The sequence below is a fragment of the Elephantulus edwardii genome, unplaced genomic scaffold (assembly GCF_000299155.1).
Source record: "Elephantulus edwardii isolate Elephantulus edwardi_28Jun2011 unplaced genomic scaffold, EleEdw1.0 scaffold00048, whole genome shotgun sequence".
Taxonomy (NCBI): domain Eukaryota; kingdom Metazoa; phylum Chordata; class Mammalia; order Macroscelidea; family Macroscelididae; genus Elephantulus; species Elephantulus edwardii.
Genome location: NW_006399798.1, coordinates 14044452 through 14065009, shown reverse-complemented (window position 1 = coordinate 14065009; position 20558 = coordinate 14044452). Strand labels below are relative to the sequence as shown.

At 44.7% G+C, this 20558-nt stretch overlaps 1 protein-coding gene across 2 annotated transcripts in view; it reads left to right on the top strand.

Moving 5' to 3' along the window:
* Nucleotides 1–610: 610 nt before the first annotated feature.
* GNA13 (guanine nucleotide binding protein (G protein), alpha 13) overlaps nt 611–20558 on the top strand; it is a 35666-nt gene continuing 15718 nt past the window's right edge. The window contains exons 1-3 of one of the 2 annotated variants that reach the window (XM_006886260.1): nt 619–802; nt 878–901; nt 3208–3434. In XM_006886260.1, coding sequence (XP_006886322.1) covers nt 619–802; nt 878–901; nt 3208–3434 — 435 coding nt within the window. Of the gene's footprint in view, nt 902–3207; nt 3435–20558 lie in introns of both variants that reach the window. The other variant, XM_006886259.1, reaches the window with a different exon arrangement.

Sequence of the window (20558 nt, the reverse complement as noted above, 5' to 3'; positions counted from 1 at the left end):
CAGGCGATGGGCATGTAAACCGGGAGGGAGAGTGACGGGAGCGGTCAGGGAGGAGAAGCAGCCCAAAGGGCAGTGTCGGAGACCCGGCGGCCGGCTGTCCGGGCTCCAGGGAGCAGCCCTTCTGCCCATAAATAGGCGCAGTTAATTAAAAGGAAACAGAAAGTCGGGCTCCGCGGCCGTCGCCCCGCCCACCCCGCGCCCCGCCCACCGCGCGCTCCGCCCAGCCCTGCACCACGTGACCGCAGCTCCCGCCCTCCTCGCGCGAGCGCAGCCGCGGCCGCGGGCACGCGTACGAACGAGCCCGCGCGTGATTCGTCGGCCCGGACGGGAACCGCCCAGCGCCGCGTGCGTGCGCGTCCCTGGTAGGCAGCGGGCGCGCGGGCACCGCGGGGGCCACCGCCCCTTCCCGGGCCCGCCCTCTCTCCCTCCCTCCACGGTGCTCCCGGCCCGCCCTAGCCGGCTCGCCCTCGAGTCAGTCTGCTCGTTCCCTCCCTCCCCGGGCGCGCTCGGGCCGCTGCAGCGCTCCCTGCCCTCGAGCCGCGGAGCCGGAGCCGCCCGCAACCCGCGGAGGAGGTGGAGGGAGCCGCAGGGTTCCGCCGAGGAGGCGGCGGCGGCAAGATGGCGGACTTCCTGCCGTCGCGCTCCGTGCTGTCCGTGTGCTTCCCGGGCTGCGTGCTGACGAGCGGCGAGGCCGAGCAGCAGCGCAAGTCCAAGGAGATCGACAAATGCCTGTCGCGCGAGAAGACCTACGTGAAGCGGCTGGTGAAAATCCTGCTGCTGGGCGCGGGCGAGAGCGGCAAGTCCACGTTCTTGAAGCAGATGCGGATCATCCACGGGCAGGACTTCGACCAGCGCGCGCGCGAGGAGTTCCGCCCCACCATCTACAGCAACGTGATCAAAGGTGCCGGCGGGGGCCGGGGGTCGGTGATCGGGGGCCGGGGATCGGAGATCGGGGGCGGCTGGGCACCGCCCTCGCGCGAGACCCGGGCGGGAAGGGGGCGCGCCCCGGCGCTTCTCCTTGCTTCGGAGCGCGCTCCTCTCCGCCTCTCGGGGCGCTTGGGGTCGCCCCGCTTTCCCCTTGAGGCCTCCCCGGGGTCACGGCCAGGCCTCCCCGCCAGCCTTGCCCCTCGGAGGGGGAAGTTAGGAAGACTGGGCGCCTTGGGGTGCGGGGTGACCTCTCCTGCCTTCCTCCTTCCAGCGGGGCCATCCCTAACCCCTGGTCCTTCCCGGTCTCTGCTGAACCTCGCAGCCCCGGGGGGTGGGTCACCCGAGCTCCTACTCTTGGCTTCCCCGACCCCCTTCAGGCTCGGGAGTTCTGGGACCCTGGGCGATAGAGAAACTTTTTTGGCCCAGAATTGTCAAGGGCGAAGGGTGACAGCTTCTGGGACTCTTTTTTCTTTTTTTTGGGAAAGGATGTGAAACTTGAGGGTGTCATTTTCACTCTCCTGGCAGAAGGAAAAGAATAAACTCATACAGTTGACTCTTAAAAAAATTAGCATCGGTGGTTTTTCGCCTTATTGTCACAGTCTGGCAGGATGTTAGCGTGTAATCTCTGTCAAGCACGCGCAGCTCTCCCTTATGGCTAAGTGGGGCAGGGATCGGGGTGCACCAGCCCTTGCTGCTATGCTTTAAATGCAGTGGTGGAATAATATTAAACAGTTTTGGCCTAAGGTGCTGCTGATCCTATAGATGCAGAGTCTGAATCACTGCAGAGTTGAAGCCTAGACTTTCCTGTTTCTCTCTGTTAACATAGAAATTTGGTATGGTTGGGGTTTGTGTGTGTGTGTGTGTGTGTGTGTGTGTGTGTTTAAATAAAAAGTGAAACTTTGTTCTAAAGTGAGAAGCACAGAACAATATTTCTGGCTTTTTCAGAGAACTAAGAGCTCATGACTTTTGTTTTGTAAATTGTGTGGTAATTAGCATGCCTTTGTCCTTGGATCCAGTTTTGCACCCAAACCACTTAAAATTCATCAGGAGCCCCTTTCTTGAGTACCAGTGATCTGCTGGAAGGGGTTCCAGATCTTCTGAGCAGCCTGTTTCTAGTAGGATTCTTCTTGCTCAGGAAGTACTTACTCCAGGCTGACTCTTTCATGTCACTTTTTACCACCTGGAGTTTGATGGAGGAATGCCCAGAGAGACAGACAGTGTGGGTCAGGAGCCAGAGAGCCGTTTAGGCCCAAAAGTTTACAGCCGGTGGTGAGCATTTTCAGCCCCATTCTCTCCCCAGTTAGGTTGTGAAAAGCAGTTGTATTTCTTCTGCTTTAATAGTTAGCATAAAGCCCAATTAAGATCTCTTTGGAGGCCTTTGCCTCTCTGCCTTACCAGCTTTTAATTGAAGGTGACTCTGGATCCTACTGCAACTGAATTTAAGGAATTTGTGTTAATGAATAGAGTTCAAGATTTTAACCGGTTACTGGCCAGATAGCTGGTTCTTAATGCACACAGAGGCCTAAGTGTGACCGGTTTTCATCATTGATTATGAGGTGAAGTCATTAGACATTAGTTCTGCATGATCTGAAAATGGACAGCAAATCAGTTTTTCAATTATCAAAGCTAATGACTTCCTAATAGGCATGCAGAGCTGTTGACAGTAACTGGTTGAGTGACACATTCTGGGTTTGAACTAACTGCTGTGGATTAAAATGTCTCCTTTTACATTTCTCGTTGCAGCTAGTCGTCTTCCCTTTTAGGAGCTCAAAAACCATCCTGATTTGAAGCTCGATCTGGGAGAAGTTTGGGGATTGTTAGGGTGTCACGTTAATGCTGGGGTTAGGCAGGGTGGTGAAGGAAGAAACAGACCACAGACATTAATGCTTAGTGTCACACACAGCCATTGCTGTCAGGCAGATTCTGGCCACTAGACTGTACAGAGAACTCTTGTTTTTCTTCAGTGGTTTGGGTTCTGTTTGGGCAGCTTTTTTCCCCAGCTGAAATTTTATGAATTAGAACATGCAAAAATTCTTCAGATAAAGCAAGAGAGTTGATAGCATGCAAGGCTTTGGTCTTAGGATTGTGGCTAACAGTTGTTGTTTTTTAAACTCTGAGAAAGTAAGGATGGGTGTTGTGTTATTGGTGTCCATTTTTGGAGATGGGCTTGGAACTGTTAAGATGTCTAAAACAAGAAAGTAATATTAGGGTTTTTCAGGATTAAAACTTATGAGAATATTTAATAACTTCTTCCTATGCCTTTTATTTTTTTAAACAAAGGTATGAGGGTCCTGGTTGACGCTCGAGAGAAGCTGCATATTCCTTGGGGAGATAATTCAAACCAACTCAATGGAGACAAGATGATGGCATTTGACACGCGGGCACCCATGGCGGCCCAGGGCATGGTGGAGACGAAGGTGTTTTTGCAGTATCTTCCTGCGATAAGAGCACTCTGGGCGGATAGTGGCATCCAGAATGCCTATGACCGGCGCCGAGAATTTCAACTGGTAAGAGATTGGCTCTCTTTAAAGTGCTGGGACTTTATTTTGATGACATTTAATAATACTTCCTTTTTAGGACACTTTTTCAAATGACAGCCAGAATCACAGATTGCTGCATAGTAAGTCGCTGGACAGCCGCTGTCCACAGTGGTCACCCAGCACTTGCTCGTTAATGTCCGGGAATCTGCCCTCCTTATGAAATACTTGAGTCAGTCCCTGCCGGCAAGCGACGCTTCATCACAGTCCCCTCCACTTGCTGCATGTGCAGCCTTTAGATCACTGATAACATGATCTTTGTAGAAAACCAAACCCACTACTATCACCCAGGGGATTCTGATTCATAGTGCTCCTGTGGGATCCAATAGAACTTCCAAGGCTGTTCATCTCTCTGGAAGTGACTTTGTATTACCCCAACAGATGACCTTCTGAGAAGCGTGTGACTGGTAAGATGGTGACTGTCACGTGATAGAAATACTGGATTTCTCCTAAGGCATGACTGGTGGGTTCAAACCACCCACTTCTTGATAACCAGTTAAGCCCATTAAGTACTGTGTCCCCAGGGTTCCTATCTTGGAGTAAAGTGAAACTATGTAAGAACCCCGTGTGTCTGTCTTATCTACAAATTCTGTGTAAAGACACGCTTAGGAAGAGCTTGTAATCCAGAGACTTTCTATGAGTGTTTGTGTATGTATGCTTTTTATTAACTCCGTGATGCTATTATATTGAATTGACCATTTTTCCATTTGGAAAATAAGGATTATTTTAGGCATTTTCTTTCAAGTTTTTTTTTTTAAAGTATTTTTTCCTAATTATGACACTATTAATTCTTCTAAAAATTGGTCTTGTCCTGCTGGGATAAGGGTCCAGGAACTGAAACTCATTGTTCAGAAATGATGCATACTGAGCAGAGATACTCATTTTAGGATAGAGGCTAGTAAAAGAGATTAAAATCTGAGATGATAGGGGAGCTCTGGTGGCCTAGTGGCAAGAAGCTGCACTGCAATCCCAGAGGAACACGGTTCACATCCACCAGATGCTCTGCCGGAGAAGGAGGCGCAATATCCTCCTGTACCAGTCAGATCTGATTTGATGGTACACGCACACAAAATAATAATAAAGAAAAAAAAAGATAAACTTTAAAAAAAAATTTTGAGATGATAATTTAACAGTAAATTTGGGATGGGTTTTTTCCCCGTTGTATTTATATTTGCCTTTTGCTTTTTTTTAAGCTTGCCAAGCACATTATATAGAGTGTTCCTTCTTAGAAAAGAATAGAATTTCTTTTACGGTTTTTTTTCCCTCCCACTTCGCACTGACTCCCCAGAAACTCTGTAGCAGTTACACCACATTGAAGGAAAGACTAGAAAAGAAAGACTCAGATCTAGGTTAAAGATATAAAAATAATAAACAAATGGGGTTCTGAGTCAAGTGTTTTCTAAATTTAATTGTGAATACTTTGATTGTGTTCTGAGTTTACTTTATCAAACACCAGGAAGATTCAGCAGTGATAGCCATCGAGACTCATATGCAGTCTGGAAGTAGTTCAGATCCAGAGTGTTTCACTGGGACATGATCAACATAAAGTGACAATGGAAAGTAAAATTGCTTAGAAAGTTGCTTGATGATGTCACCGACGTTAGGGTGATCCACATTATGGGCGCGGTTACGCAGTGATGTACAGCCGGCTGTCGGTGCTATTACAATTTGTACTTGAGCAGGCTTGAGTCTTAAAAGTTCTAGAAAAGTATTCATGGCATCTTTTAACAGAACTGACACCTTAATCTTTATATTGCCTTTGAATTACAGCTTTGCATGCACTTGATTACGTTCAGCTCTGCTTCTGCTGTCCTCTCTTTATGTGTGTCTTGTCTCTTGTCTGTTTTGGAAAGAGGGGCTATCTTAAATTGTTGTTAAGACAGCTGGCAGCCTTACAGATGGGAAATGATGAATGTAACTGGACAAGTGGCCTCCACTCAGTTCCAGACTCGGCTGCCTTTTTCCCTCTGGTCAGTTTTGCTTAAATCATTTCCTCCACATAGCCCTTCTCTTCTGTCTGTAAGTGCTGATGATTCTTAGTTCTTGTTCTCAACAAGTCACACTTGGCACAATCTGGTTTTCAGGACATTTTTCCTCTTCGTAGGTCAGAGAAGAAACAGCAGTGTAATAAGTGAACGTATTGATTGGCCGAATGTGCATTAGGAGCTGGCACTGCAGTGACTGCGGCAGTGGGCTTGAGTGTGTCAGAATAGAACAGGGGTCACATCTGTTGTTCGCAGGGTCTCTGGGGGTCACACTCAGCTCCGTGGCACCTCACAGCAACAACTTCCCACTGCAAAGCTCTGTGTGGCCAAGCTCCACATTCACCAATGTCCGCTTAATGACATTTGGGTTCCACTGACATCTCTTGAACTTGGGACATTCACATCCCAAAATCTCATTTCGCTGATGTCATGTTGTCGCTATTCAGACAGCACTCCTGGAGGTGGCTTTGTCATTGAGAGCCCTGTTTGAAGCCATCCAGGTGGCGGAAGTGCAAGTGACCTAGGTCAGAGATGCTGAAAGAGCTAACAGGGCCCCAGGGCAGAGAGGACAGGTTCCAGACATACTATTTAAAATGTTGGGACACAGGAAAAAAAGGAACAGGGCAAAACCTCCTTGAAAACAGGGATTCGCTTCTTCCCTCCTGTGTGTATCTTCAGTGTTCATAACAATCCCCGTTGCATGTAGTAGGTGCTCAGTTAGATGGTGAATAAGAATTTATACTTTTCTTGAGTGCTTCGTGGTGTGTTGGGCATTGGAAGACTCAATTTAAAGGCTTACTTAAAATTTCTCAAAAAGTCCTTAAGTTTCTTCTTCGTGTCTGTGTGCATCGAATCCCCAGGTCTTCCCCTCTCCTTTGTAGTGATACCTCTCAGCTTGTGTTTGCTCAGAAAGCCTAGATCCTTCTCTGTCACCCCTCAGAGTTTTACTTCATGTGAGTTCAAGTACTCTTCAAGCTCTGCATTCTGTTAGACCGGGGCATGACCTGAACGTCTGCATTCCTGCATACCCTGCATTTCCATGTCTGTGACTGTCTTCATATAGTCAGGGTTCGACTTGCCATATCTGGGTGTGACAGTCTGACCCTGACCCTTAGCTTGGTGGGCATCAGATTGAATCTGATGTGATCCTCTGATTCTTTCCCTCAGAGCCACCTGGGGTACTTTAAAAAAAAATAAGGCAAGAAACCAAATTCAAAAAGCAGATTCCCAGAGAAGCTGATTCCGTACAAGACCCCGATGGATCTTTTTAACACCACCCTTGGGTGATTTAGTCTCTCTTCCGTTTGACGTGTTTGTTTTCTCACTCTCATCATTGTCAGCTGTGAATTAAGAGTTACTGGCTCTCGATAAATTAGAGGCTCCCTTGGTAGGCCTGTTTTGTCTGTAGTACTGGCCTAGCACTGTATTTCCTCAATTCTTTACCCTCTGCGTTACAAGGTTCTTCAAGTGGGGGAAATACTCTGCATTCAGTTCCTCCTGGGGAAGATGCATATTTCTGTCAAGTCTGTTAGTTTGCTGAGGGATGGGAAATCTTTCTGTAATATAATCAGTTTTCTCTTTTGTTATGTCTAACAGTGCATATTCTTGAGTCATGAGTGCAAGTGAAGTGAATTAAACTTCAGGGAAAATGGGAAGAGTTGACAGGTGAAGTATCGAAAAATAGACTTTTTGTTTCAGTTTGTTGTTGTTAGTAAATTTAATAATGTAAATTGAAATTCTGAAGTAAACGTTGATGGTTTAAGGCCCTCCTTGACTTGTGCTTTGCTGACAGCAGGTGCCTGCCCCTTTGTCAGCCTTCAGACTTCGGTGTTGGCGTCTCAGGCGAGGCCCGCTGTCCGCCACTCAGCAGTAGTACGTTTCAGGACAAACGTGAATGTTTTCTTTTGCAAATTCCCAAAGACAAACATTGCCTTTTCTGGTGCGTTCTCCTGTGAACAAGCAAAGTTGCTGATTGTAGAATGAAACATTCACATTCTGGCTACAGACGAAAGTTCCTCTCTAATAATTAGAATCCAGACTCTTGAGGACAGTATACCCTAAGGAATTTGGTTTCTCTTTTGTATTGGAAGAGCTTGACCATACCGTGAACTGCCAAGAAAACAAATAGGTCTGCCTTGGAGAAGGTGAAACCAAGTTTCTCCTTGGAGGCTAGGATTTTTGAAGTTCTGCCTCATACATATGTTGGGCACATGGCCAAGAGAGGGACTAATCCTTGGAGAAGGATGTCATGCTTGGAAGAATGGAGGGGACAGCGTAGGAGAGGAAGACCCAGGATGAGATAGATTGATACAGTAACTGGGATAGTGGGGGCAGGTGTGTCTGGGTCAGTGAGAATGGCTCAGGACAGGCTTCAGAGCTCCTAGGGTCACTTTGGGTCTCAGGTGACTCGATGGCCCATAACAACAACTGTTTAGCTTTGGCTCAGCGTTTGTATAAGCCTCTGTTGCATTAATGAGACACTGTGTGTTTAGAGAAACGTCTTGTGAACTTGGTAACTAAAATGACTAAAGAAATGGAGGTCGTCATGGGTTATCTGGGAAATGATATAATTGGAGAAACCCAGCAAAACTCACAAAGTGCTGGGAGTCTCGGCCAGTGGCTTTTGTTTTGAGTGTGAATTTAGATGTACTTACCGAGAAGTGCACACAGAATTTCTAGAACTGGTGGTGCGTAGGGTAGGAAAGCATGTGTGCTGTTGGAGGGACGCCCCTCGGCTTCCTCCTTCTGTAAACAGTTTGGCTTTGTCAGCATTGGTCCAGCTTTCTGCAGTGGCCAGCCTGTCTCTGCAGTTTCTGAAACCAAAACTGTTTTCTTCCTTAGCATGGTTCCTGTGGTTCAGCTTGTTTTTATCCCTCAAATGGTGGAGTTTGTGCTTAATGGTAGTTACAGACTCTTCAAAGCTGTTTAAGAGTTCTTTGTTTTTAAAAACAGGGATTCATCCCTTAGTCTGTATAACAAAGTAACTATTTAGCTTCAGGAATTGGCTTTAAAACCAAAACCAAAACTGAGTACCATTGAAGTAGAGACCAGTGTTGGCTGCAGTATTTAGTTGTTTGTGTTACAGGGTTTATTAGAAATCAGATGGGATGATTCTTTCCCCTTGCTTTGGGTTCTGAAACTCGAGTTCATTTCAGAACCCAGGAGGGTAGACCTGACAGAGGAAGAAGATTTGTAAATGCACAAGAAAGCGGAGTGACCCACAGCCTTTTCTCCCCAGCCCCAGCCCCTAACCCCGACGGGACAGTCCCTGTTCTCATGAGTAGGCAGGAGCCCAGCCCAGCTGGGGATCTAGTCATGACAGACCCAGACAGATGCCAGAGGCTTCTTCCCGAAAACTCATTCGCGGTGCCTGGTAGATAGGCAGATCTTCATTTACTAAGTGTTATTTTGTACTTTTCAAAGCTCTTTCACAAATATTATATTAAAGATGTGAGAACTACAGGAAGCGTGCTACTCTCCCCTGTTCAGTCTTAGGTACTGAGATGCGGAGGTTCTCATGGAGCCTCTGATGGGAGATAAGAGACATAGGAGCCTCGCATGTGTGGTGCCCCGTGTCTGGCTGCTAAGCAGTTTTTACACGTTCCCAAGCGTTGTGCCTGTGGAGCCCTCGTTTTTCCTTCCACTGCCAGTCACTGACCACTATCCACACTCAAATAATGAGCATGCCCTAGTAATACTGACTGACCGGCTCGCCACGTGTAAGATTTTAGTAATGACGTCTAAAGACACTGATAGGTGTCACATAGTTCTCTGTACATGTTGAACTTTCATAATGTTTTGGTACCATTTGTTACTTCGATCATAGTTTTCCATGATCTTTAATGGTATGTATATACCGTGGTTGACTTTAAATGGCATTTAATGGTCTATGTACTGAGGGTGGCACAGTTCATCCTGACCACCCTTCTGGACAGGACGGTGTTGCACATGGAACCACCGGGGGTCAGAACTGGCTCGGGGTAACCCACCACCCCACACCCCCATCATGGAGAAGGCTCAGTTTCAGGCTTTCCCCTCTGGGGTGTTGACTGTGCAGCAACCCTGATGACTGCTGTTAGTCTCCTGTGCGAGACAAGTTTAGTGGTGGCCAGTCCAGTGGGAGGCGGCCGGCCGTGCTTCTGGGAAGTGTCGTTGGAATGAGTGCACATCTGGCATGCAGTGGCCTACATTGTCCTTTTGTTTGGACACAGAAATATCAGAACTATTTATCCGTTTTCATTCTGCTTCTGAGCACCCTAGATTGTACGTGGCTCAAAAATTACCAGCCTAGATAAGCACTACTTTTTTTTTTCAAGTGCACCTTCATGGAAGTCCACATTCCAAAAACCAAACCAAATCCACTGCCACTGAGTCCGCTCCAGATCCACTCCACTGAGTCCACTCCCCTGAGTCAGGACAGGGTGGAACTGCCCCTTGGAATGCTGGGACAGCAGTCTTATGGGCGGAAGTGGCGTCATTCTGAGCAGCAGCTGCTGGTGAGGCCTCATCACTGCGCTACCAGGGCAGCAGTCTTACGTGGGCTGATACAGATCAAGGAAATAGTTCACGTAGAGAACTGGACTTCAGTGGCCTTCACTCAAGTTACTAGTCTGTTGCCTTTATGGTGCAGGGCTGTCTTTCCAGTTTTATCTCTACTGGCAAAACAAAGCAGTGTTTAAGTCTGTGCAGTGGGCAGCTATGTAAATTTTCTGTCCCTTGCCGCCTTATTCTGGCCTAAGTAATAAGACTGTGCCTGGCTGTGCTGTATGTGACTTGATGCTTTTTATCTTTCAGGTAAGAAAAACTTTGTTCAAATATTTGCACTGAGTTAGTATCCACATTGAACATTTTAATGTGGTTTGAATGTGATGATCTTAAAATTTGATAACGGTTTTCTGCTGTGACACTGGAGAAGGTGGCACCAGTTGACCATCTTTGTCCTGGCTGTACCAGTCACGGGGTGAGCTTAGCCGAGTTCGTAGTCCTCTGTTTCTGTAGCTGTGAAATGGGAAGGTGACAGGCCCTGCCTACTGTTAATTGTTGAGAGGATTGATTATTGCACGTAATCAGCATAAAGCCCTTGGCATAGTGCTTGATGGAGTGATCATGCCATTGGTGTTACTCCTGTAGTCAATGTTCACTCGCAGGGATAGCTCCAAATTACTGAGGAGCAGTGATGTCAGTTTGAAGACCTAAATGTGCTTGATTCAGGCCATGCATGGTCTTTTCTCTCACTTGCTGTGTATCTGAGAGCTATACTGTGAAGAAGGATGACAGAAGAATTTAAACATTAGAGCCGTGGTGTTGAAGAAGAGTACCGAATATCCTATGGACGGCCAAAAGAACAAATAAATATGTCTTGGAGAAGGTACAGCCAGAGGGCTCCTTGGAGGCAAAGATGACAAAGCTTCATCTCACTTTGGGCATGCTGTTAGAAGAGGCTACTCCTTGGAGGGGGACATCGTTCTTGGAAAGGCAGGGTGTCAGAAGAGCGGAAGACCCATAACCAGATGGATTGACATCAGATAAGGCAGAAATGATGGGGATAGCACAGGAAGGACGTGGTTCTGGTCTGTTCATAGGTTTGCTCTGAGTTCAGTCGCTCCTAGAACAGCACTCACGATGGACCATAAATACATAATCAATAATAGCTTTTTAAAAACCTCAAAACTTGTAAGCTTTGTTTTGTTTGGCAGTCTGAACTTGATGCCCAGCGTGATAACTCTGAATTCTGACCGACGCAGAATGCCCGGAGCCCACATTCGTTTTACGTTAACGGATTCTCACAGTATCATGCTGACCCAGAAAAGCCGATTGTATTTTACTTCTAATTATGTTGCGTCTCCTTGAACAGTATATCAGCTTTGAAAAGAAATTGCCTCATCAATTTCCTAACAGCCACAGTGATGTCATTTCTAGAAGTCTTTTCTTGTATTTTCATTTTAAACAAACAAAATCGTTTTTAAATGCTGTATCTGTGTGTCTGTGGCTAGCCTTTGAATGCATTTATAAGTGATTTAGAAATCTTGAACAGTTCTAAGGAATCAAATATCATAATGATAGTAAAAGTACTCTGAAAATACAAATTATTTCATGGATGTGTAGTGAAACTAACCAGTTTTTGACCTTTCCCATTTTCACCTTTAGATTTTGGGCCGGAATTATTCAATTTGTATCTGAAACCACACCTTCAAATGTGTAACAGAATTAGATAAATTTTCTTGAAGCAGATAAGGTGACCTTTAGTTTAGGTGTGCCATGTCCAATGATCAGACTGTTCTCTGTGTCCCACCCTCCTGCTTTGTCTGTCCCCACCCTTTTCAATCCATCTCCCTGTGGATAACAACCCCTGCAGGTGACACGCCCCTCTCCAGCTCCTCTCCTCCCGCATCTGCATGCAGACGGCCCCTTCGCCCATAGCCTGGGCGTCTACTGTCAGCCGTGTGAGTGCTCAGTCAGGGTATTATACCCTATTTCTCTAGGGTAAATAGTTCCTTCTATTCATAAATTAGAATCGTGTTTTGAATTTTTCCTAACATTTCATCTGACATTTTGTGATTTCTTAGAGTTCTAAACAGTTTCTAGAAATCCCAGGAACATTAGTTTACATGGAGAATTCCTCCTTTTTTCTCATGCAGCAGAACAAAAATTTCAAAGATACTTCCTCCATTCCCAAAAGGGTGGAAAACCATTTTCTTGGTTTTGGCATTTTAAAAACATTCATCCACAGACAGCTAGCTATATGTGTCACCACCACTGTCACCCCCAAATAAAACTGTTGATAGAGACTTGGTAAAGATGGCTTTTGGTTCTTCAGCCTGTTAGGAGGATATGTCTCCTGGAGGCATGGTAGGGGGTTGCATGGCTAACCCAAATGATGGGAGAAAGTGGGCAGCCTTCTCTCATCATTTACAGCCTCAGAAACCCAGTGGAGGATCAGCTAACAGTCAAACCGGATTCAAGGCAATGGATTTGCATTTGAGAACGGTTAAAGAGAACCCGAGTGGTACAGTGGTTAATCACTCAGCCCCCAAACAGTTGGTGGTTCAGACCCACCAACCACTGGAGGGAGAGGTCTAGGCAGTCTGCGTCTGTAAAGATTGACAGCCTTGGAAACTGTGGGGCAGTTCTGCTCTGTGCAGTAGGCACCTTAGGAGTCGGAACGCAAAGAAAAGCAGGAGAAACTGGGGAGAAGGCTTTCACTTTCCATTTCAACAGCCTAGAGTTTTTCTAGTCTCCAAGTAACTTAATAATTTGTTCTGATTTTCTTTAAATAGGTCATGAAATAAGATGGATCCTTCAGTAGCTGCAGAGTCTTAGTATGTGATTTTCATTTCGGTTACATGCTATGGAGTGTCTGTACCCGTTTATTGATGAGTGTGACCTAAAAAGCTTCCAGAAGGCCAGGGCCGAGCAGCTGCTCCCGGGCTCTGCAGGTCGCACCCTAGCTGCTGCCTGGCCACCTCTGTGCACTTGGGGCCTCCCACAGCCCACGAGTACCCTTCACACAGATGCACTCCTAGTCATGCTTAAAATGCTCTTCAGTTCATCTGTTGACTTAAGAAAACACCCTCACCAAAACCTAGGTGCTTGAATGCTGCTTATTCATAAAGCTAAAAATACTAGTCTAGTAGAAATTTTAAGAAAGAACAGTATGAGTTAAGACAGTTGAGTTAAAAAAAGACAATGCAAATTGTTTGCTGTTTCTGACTCTTACTAACTTGCCCCGTTTGCAGTACAACTTGTTTGAGTGTCGACTTGAAAATGGTCATGTCTTTAAACCATTACCATACAGATGATACGCATTTTACCTCTAGGCTAGGACAGAGAGTCCTATTTATTGAATTTTTTTTCTTTACTCTTGAAGTTAGGCTGTTATAATGAAATGTTAGGACCAATTTTAAGGTTAAAGCTACAATTCTAGTAAGAAAACCAAGGTTCCATCTGTTGTGTGATATCTTGCTTATTTGGCCTTGATAGAAGATCTTTAGACAAAGCTCTGTATTGGAATGAAATGTTGCATTCTGTAGAGGTACGTTATTTATTCTTATTTGCATGTCCCTCTGATATTTTCACATAATTCTTTTCTTCCGTATGCAAGTATTAAGAGCATTATCTGAAGAGTACTCCAGGTTTTTGTAAGAATCCAGTTTGATCTAAATCCTTTTCTCTTTTAATGAGAAAAATAAGCAGAAAAGATGAAGACAAGAAAAATGCCTGGGTGTCTTTGTCAGGCAAATCACTGGGATTCTGATAGATTGGCTATGGGGCGAGAGAGAGGGGCCTGTGCTAAGAATGAGCTCGGGGTCCTGGTTTTAACAAGTGTGTCGATGGAGGTGTTTTTCCTTGAAATGAAGATGGGGGAAAAGATTTGAGGGAGAAGAGTTTACTTTAGGCATAGTCAGATGGGTCATCTCGGACAGGTGTAGACAGGTTGAAGGCCTGGACTCTGAAGCACAGTTTTGAGCCAGACGTAGAGGTTTACAAGCTGTTGGTAGTCAGGTGGTGGTCAGGAGTGCACAGATTTAGAGCAAGGAGTTAAGAGCACATATTATTGAAGATACCCAAAGAAAGACCAGGAAAATAGGAGAACTTAGAGATTTGTTTCATGCCCTAGAAGCTAGGAAAATGTTCAAGAAGAAAAAAGTGTTCAGTGATATGATGTGCAGTAAGGTGAAGACAGATGTGTCCATCAAGTTCAAGAGGGCCTTGTTGGTGCTTGTTTACCATCAAATCAGAACCGACCCGTAGCTGACCCTCCAGCTGGTTTCAAAGATAAATTGTGCGGGAGGACATTTCCCACCTTTCCCCCATGGAGCAACTGATGAATTCGAACCTTGAGCCTTCAGGATTGCAGTGCACATTCTTAACACTAGGCCACCAGAGCTTCTAGAGAGCATCAGGCATATATATACCTGTTTCACTGAACCTCAGTCAAAAGAGTTAACTAATTAATATGGTTAATGTATTAAGCCAGGCAAAACAAGCACACTTTGAGCTTGATTATTTCATTTAGGATAATTTCCTATTTAGGAGAGTGGTAATTTGATCAGTTATATGCAAGGTATTCATTTGTTTTTTATTCCTTCATGAAACATGTATTGACTCTGAGCTCATGCTGTGTGCTGGGCTGTGACTAGTTCCTGCAGATTCAAACAAGCTGTCTTTCTGGCTGCCTTCAGTGGACTCTTGATTCATGGAGCTTTGGTGGCCTAGTGGTTAAGGAGTTGCATTGTCAACCACCAGCTGCTCCTCACGAGAAAAGTGGACAAGATCTTCCCTTTTGATTAGTTGTGTGTCGTAGAGTTGGAACCGACCCATAGTTGACCTCCAGTGGGTTTTCAAAGGCAGTAAATTTGCACAGGAGGAGATGCCCATCTTTCTCCTGCGGGGCCTTTGGGATGCAGCTTCTTAACCACTAGGCCACCAGAAATCCACGCTCTGCAGGGCTAGCTGTGGGTCGGCTCTGACTGGAGGACAGTGGTGTGAGTGCCTTGGCCATGATAGAGTCGTTTGCCCGCATTGATCAGCTTTCAGAAACGCTTCGAGATGTGTAACTTCACTATCCAGTGTGATTGATTGGGGGTGAGTGGAGGGTGGTTGGTATTTCATATAGGCTGTTGATGACTTCGCCGCTGATAGAGTTTGGAAGGATGGATTGAATGCTGAGTTGGCGATAAAGAGACCTGGGTTTTCTGCTCCCCTGTCATGTGATGTTGTTTTTGTTGTTGTTGAGTACCGTCCAGTCAGAACCTCCCTATACCTGCTCCTCGAGCAGGTTTTCAGAGGCAGTAAATCACTCGGGGGCAGATGCCTCACATTTCTTTTGAGGAGCAGCTGGTGAATTTGAACCTTGGGCTTCATGTGATACTAGGCGTAGAATTACTCATCAGTTTGGATGATTGTGTAATCTGTGGGCTGTGGGGTTTCAGGATCTGTCGCAGCCATCGGCACAGCGGGACCATGTGAGCCAGCCCTTCACAAGGCTGGCTGGCTCTCGTGACGTGACGGTCTCCTTTAAGGAGACCGGAGGAGAATTGAAACTGTGTTTAGGAAGGACATCCTGTGGTGGAAAATGACTGTCTTAAACAGTTGGGGATTTTCTCTTTTTTTGGAAATCCAGTTTATTTTACTACTAAAGGTTCTGGTTCTGACAGAATTAAATATTCCTTTAAATACGGCTGAGATTGTATGCACTTGACCCTTTCGAAAAAGATATTTTAACTTTAAGGAATTTTTTCAAGGTTCAAAATCCCAAGCCTTTTCTGGTGTTTCCATGATGTGAAACTGTTTTCTTTTTGGAGAGAATACCTTGAAGAGTCCAGAATACACTGGTTTTAAATTCAAAACATTTGTGTTCATGGTAGAAACCCATCCATTGAGCCCTTCTTTCACCACCCCAAGCATCTTTGGGGACATTTTGGTATATTTCCTTCCGGTGTTTGAATACAGTATTGAATGTTGAGATAAACTTTTCTGTACTTTCTGTACAATTTTATATCCTGTTCGTTTAATGTTGCAACATTAGCATTTCCTGGAGGAGGTGATTTTTCTCAGAGCACCAGCAAGATACTCTTCTAGAAATGGCCGTGAATGTATTGAGTGGAAAATTCCTCCCTGTATACTATTTTATGAACAGAAGGTGGTGGTGGCGAATGATACCATATGGAATAAATAGTGGATAAATTTACCATTTTACTTACTGCACTGGCAGCAGCATCTGTAAATCTTTTCAGAAGCTAACTGGTGGGTCTAACCTACTGACCAGTTGGTTGGCCAGGGCTCTTCCTTTTTGAAATGAAGTGGTTTTAAACTCTGATCTCTTTGCAACTTGTGTTAAGGAATTATCGTTCTTAACGAGTTCATTATGAATAATTGGCCCTTTCCGATGTAACTAAATCACACAGCTTATCCAAAACATACGTGCATAGAGGTGCAGTTTAGATGTGTTTAGACATGTGACTAAGCCTTACTGTTGTTTTTCCAGAATGAAACGTTTTAATAAAATCAGGGAGTTTATTTGGTGATACCTGTAGGATACAGTGTATGTCTTCTTGTTACATGTAAGTAGGAATTTGGTGAGACTACAGGAAGAGCCTTAGAGAAACGAAGAGCCTTAGCCATACATCATGTTGCTCTGTGCTGCTGTCACATGACATCAGGTTGACAGCACCTGCCCAGGAGATCTGGACCTTCCCCTGTCCTGTGACATCCTCACAAGCTCCAACATGCTTGAGCCCCTCGTCACAGTCATCGTGGCAGTCCCTCTCGGGGAGGGTCTGCCTCTTTTTCTGACCCTCCACCTTTTTTGGTAATAAGTCTAATGGGAGAATTCAGTGTAAAAAACTGTCATATCATTGTTAATGATGGCAGTAAAAGGGCAGTTTACAGAGTACGTGGTAATATATGTGCTAATGATAATAGTGCCAGTATTACCCTTGTTAAAAACATGTGCTATGGGTCATGGCAAATACTTAGTTTTTCCGGAGAAAAATGAATAGAGAAAGTCATTTCGGGAGGGGAGGGAAGCCACAAAGATAAGAAGCAATAAAATAGGTCTTTTGTGAAGAGCAGACACAGTAAGAATGGTGGAAGGGCAGTGATTGAAAGGAGTGAAAGTGTTGGAGGTGAGCTCTGTGTAAAGCTGGCCTCTAGCCAGAAGGACCTTCCCAAGGTCAGGTTCCAAAGACCAGGTTGTTAGGAGGAGATCACTTTTAGGCAAAAATGAACCTTGCCTTTTTTTTTTTTTAAACAAAAAAAAACACAACCTGTTTTCATACCATCCATCAGCTATTTTTTAAATATTATTTAGAAATAACAACAGCGAAGGTTTCCTGCTGTGCTCATCGCTTTGGCAGGTGCAGTTACGGATTATTTCTTCGTGGAGATGGAGGCTTAGAAGAGAAAGGCGGAGTAAAGGGAGGAGGCTGTGTGACTTGAGAGCCCACAGCACGAGCACCTCTCAGTCTTCCTGGGCTGGGGCCCAAAGGCCAGAGCCTGGCTGACCACCTCCACTCTGGCCTGTGAAAGCCCTGCCTCCAGAGCCTGCCCTGCCCTCCATGCCTGAGGACGTCCTGAGACTTGGGGCTTGGGGCTTCCAGTGAGGGTGTTAGGAGCCTGGCCTCACTCCTCGACCCATTCATTCAGAAGCTTCAAGCCCCATCTGACCCTCTTTGGGATGTCATTAAACTCACACACATTTCTTCTAAACACCCACTGCAGTGCTGCTTTCTTTCTTGGGCTGCTATAGGAACTGGGAATCCAGGACAGGTGCCCCTTGGCTTGGTCCTGCTGGTGACCCAACAGAGAAGGCCAGCCATGATGATACAGCTGGACACAGCAACCCCTCTCCACCCCAGACCGGTGGCACGAGGGCGTAGGACAGGAGGACCAGAGTGACCCAGCTTCCCAGAGGCCTCCTGGAGACCTTCATGGGAGGGAACGCTGCCCAGCAGTTGTAGTAGCTGTGGATGCCGCCTCCTCAATGCGTAGAATAGTTAGATAGTAGGTACTTTATGCTTGTCATAAACGTGAAATGTTGGATAGTGAGTTAGTCACTAATTGAGGAATTGTTGTGTACTGTTGAGGTGAAGCTGACTCAGAGCTGGCCCTCCAGGGGGTTTTCAGAGGCAGTAAATACCACAGGGAGGAGATTCTCCCCTCAAGCAGCTGGTGGGTTCTAACAGCGTGCCTTTGGATTGGCAGTGCAACTCCTTCCCACAGAGCCACCAGAGCTCCAGAGTTGAGAAGTTAGTGTATTTCATGTTTAAAATAAACATTAAGATGGAGGTAAAAAACCTGAGAACCCGAATATCTGTATAATTTTATTTAGAGATGATATAATTTCAAATGTCTGAAATAGGTCTTTTCACGTTAGAGCTATTTTTAAACTGTGAACGAACTCTTAAAAAGTTTTATCAGGCCCAGTTTATGCTTACTATCTTTAAAGAATTATCTATTTTAGAAACATAGATTTCAGATTTGTAGTGTGGGCAGAGCAGTATCATGGCACATTATGTACTTTTGTATGTTGAAACAATGAAAAGGGACAGAAAGGATGGAAAATTGGGTCTTGACTGGAAAATACCATGTTTACCTTCATGACCAAATCATATACGTAGAGGATAATGAGTCTTGATTCATGAACCAGTTTTGACTCCAAACATTTTTATTTTGTATCACATTTGTATTTGACATCAACAGAGTACCTTTTTTTAAAGATGTGACTTCTTCAGAGCATTTGTAGAGCTAAAATTATTAGTATATACAAATGTGATGAAAACCTGTATCTTGGTCAGGTTATTAACAAGTTCTAAGTTCCCTTTTGAATAGGTTTCTCCCAAGCATATATACTTACCGAAGCCTGCCAAGTTAATATTCAGGAAAGCTTTTACCTAGATTTGTTTTCGGGCTTATGAAACTGATGGTGAGGATAAAGTCCAAACCAAGAAATTTTTTTAAAAAATCCAAAACCTGTGATTAAATGTACTTACTTTATACAAAAACTTTATATTAATTAGAAGTGTGTTGTAAAAAAAAAGTGTGTTGTGGTTAGGATAAATTTAAGAGAGGTAAATGGAGCCCTCTCTCATTTCACTACATTCTTCTTCCTCTGAAATAGGCCAAAGTTGGAAAAGGAAGGGCAGAAATATGCTCAGAAAGTGTGTAAACCACTTTAGCCATTGGCCTTTGCCATTTTAGGACACAAATCCTACTCTGTAGTATACTGACAGCTTGCTGTTTATAGCCAGTTACAGGTCCCCTACGGGAGAATGTGGATATTAGCTTAAAGAGCTATGCTGTCATTTCCAGAATTGCATATATACTTAGAATCCAAAAGAAAAGCTGACCACTTATTTATCTTGCTATCGTAGACTTTCTTAGTATTTTAATATTACTTGAACTTTTTTTTGTATTTACTTTCAAATAAAAGCTAATAGTAATCTGAGAATCAAAAGGGTCTCCACATCAAAATGGGCTATTTTTTTAATTCAGTTCTGTATTTAACCGGTTATAATTGACATTTTTACCCCCCTTGAGTGAATTTTCGTCTGTTTACAGGCGCACTTAAATTGGCCTGCAGCTCAGTTCTCTTACTTTTCAAGATTAAGCATTGGTGGTGCATTTTAGTAGAAGCTTGTTTTTTTTCTATTATGGTAACTGTATGTGTAACAGAATGTTGACGTGACGGTGATCTTCACAGGTGCAGCTTGGTGATGACATTGAGTTGGCGTATTGTCCATCAGTCACTTCTCCCCATTCCCAGGTTATCCTGTCACCCACACAGAAGCCACGGACAGACAGATTTGCCTGACCCACTCCAGGGTGGCATTCTTCTGCTTGTTATTGTATGCTTGTCTATAAAATAACCCTCTGAGGTGTAATTAACTATGGCTGTGATACGGACTACTTAAGATTCCCACTGGCAGTAAGGAAAGTTGTTCCATGTGACTGAAACAAAGACCCTTTCTCTTGGAACTGCAGGAATACTTGATACCATGTTTTGTGACTTTTTAAATTGATAACTGACTTTTGATGATGACTTGTAGGGAGTGAGATCTCCCCATTTTATCTCAACACCCTCCGCATGGCACTGCCCAGCGCATTTCAAAGAAAAAGCCTTCAGCAAAAATTCATGCCTCAAGAACTAAACTGGATTCACTGAGTTGATCTGTTTAATATTCTACCTTTGCTCATCTAGCGATACTTGTATGTTTAAAATAAATGGACTTTAGTGATAGATGGAAGGAGCTTTTGTAGTACAACAGTTAAAGCACTCAGTTGCTACTCAGAGGTCAACTGTTCAAATCCACCAGCTGCTCTACGGGAGAAAGACATGACAGTCTGCTTCTGTAAAGATTACAGCATCTGGGTGCCTGATGGGGCAGCTCTGCTCTATCCTTAGAATGGACTTGATAGTAGTTTTGATTTAAGTGGTAGAAAGTTAACTTAACAAAAAATTCAGTATATTGGGCTTGTAACGACTGACATTTACAGAAGTATTAGGATGAAAACAGGATGTCATGAAGGGGAGGTTCTAATATCCAAAATCTCAGATGCTTATATAGCTAATGCTGCTTGCAGGGTTATATTCCTGTCCTGATATCCA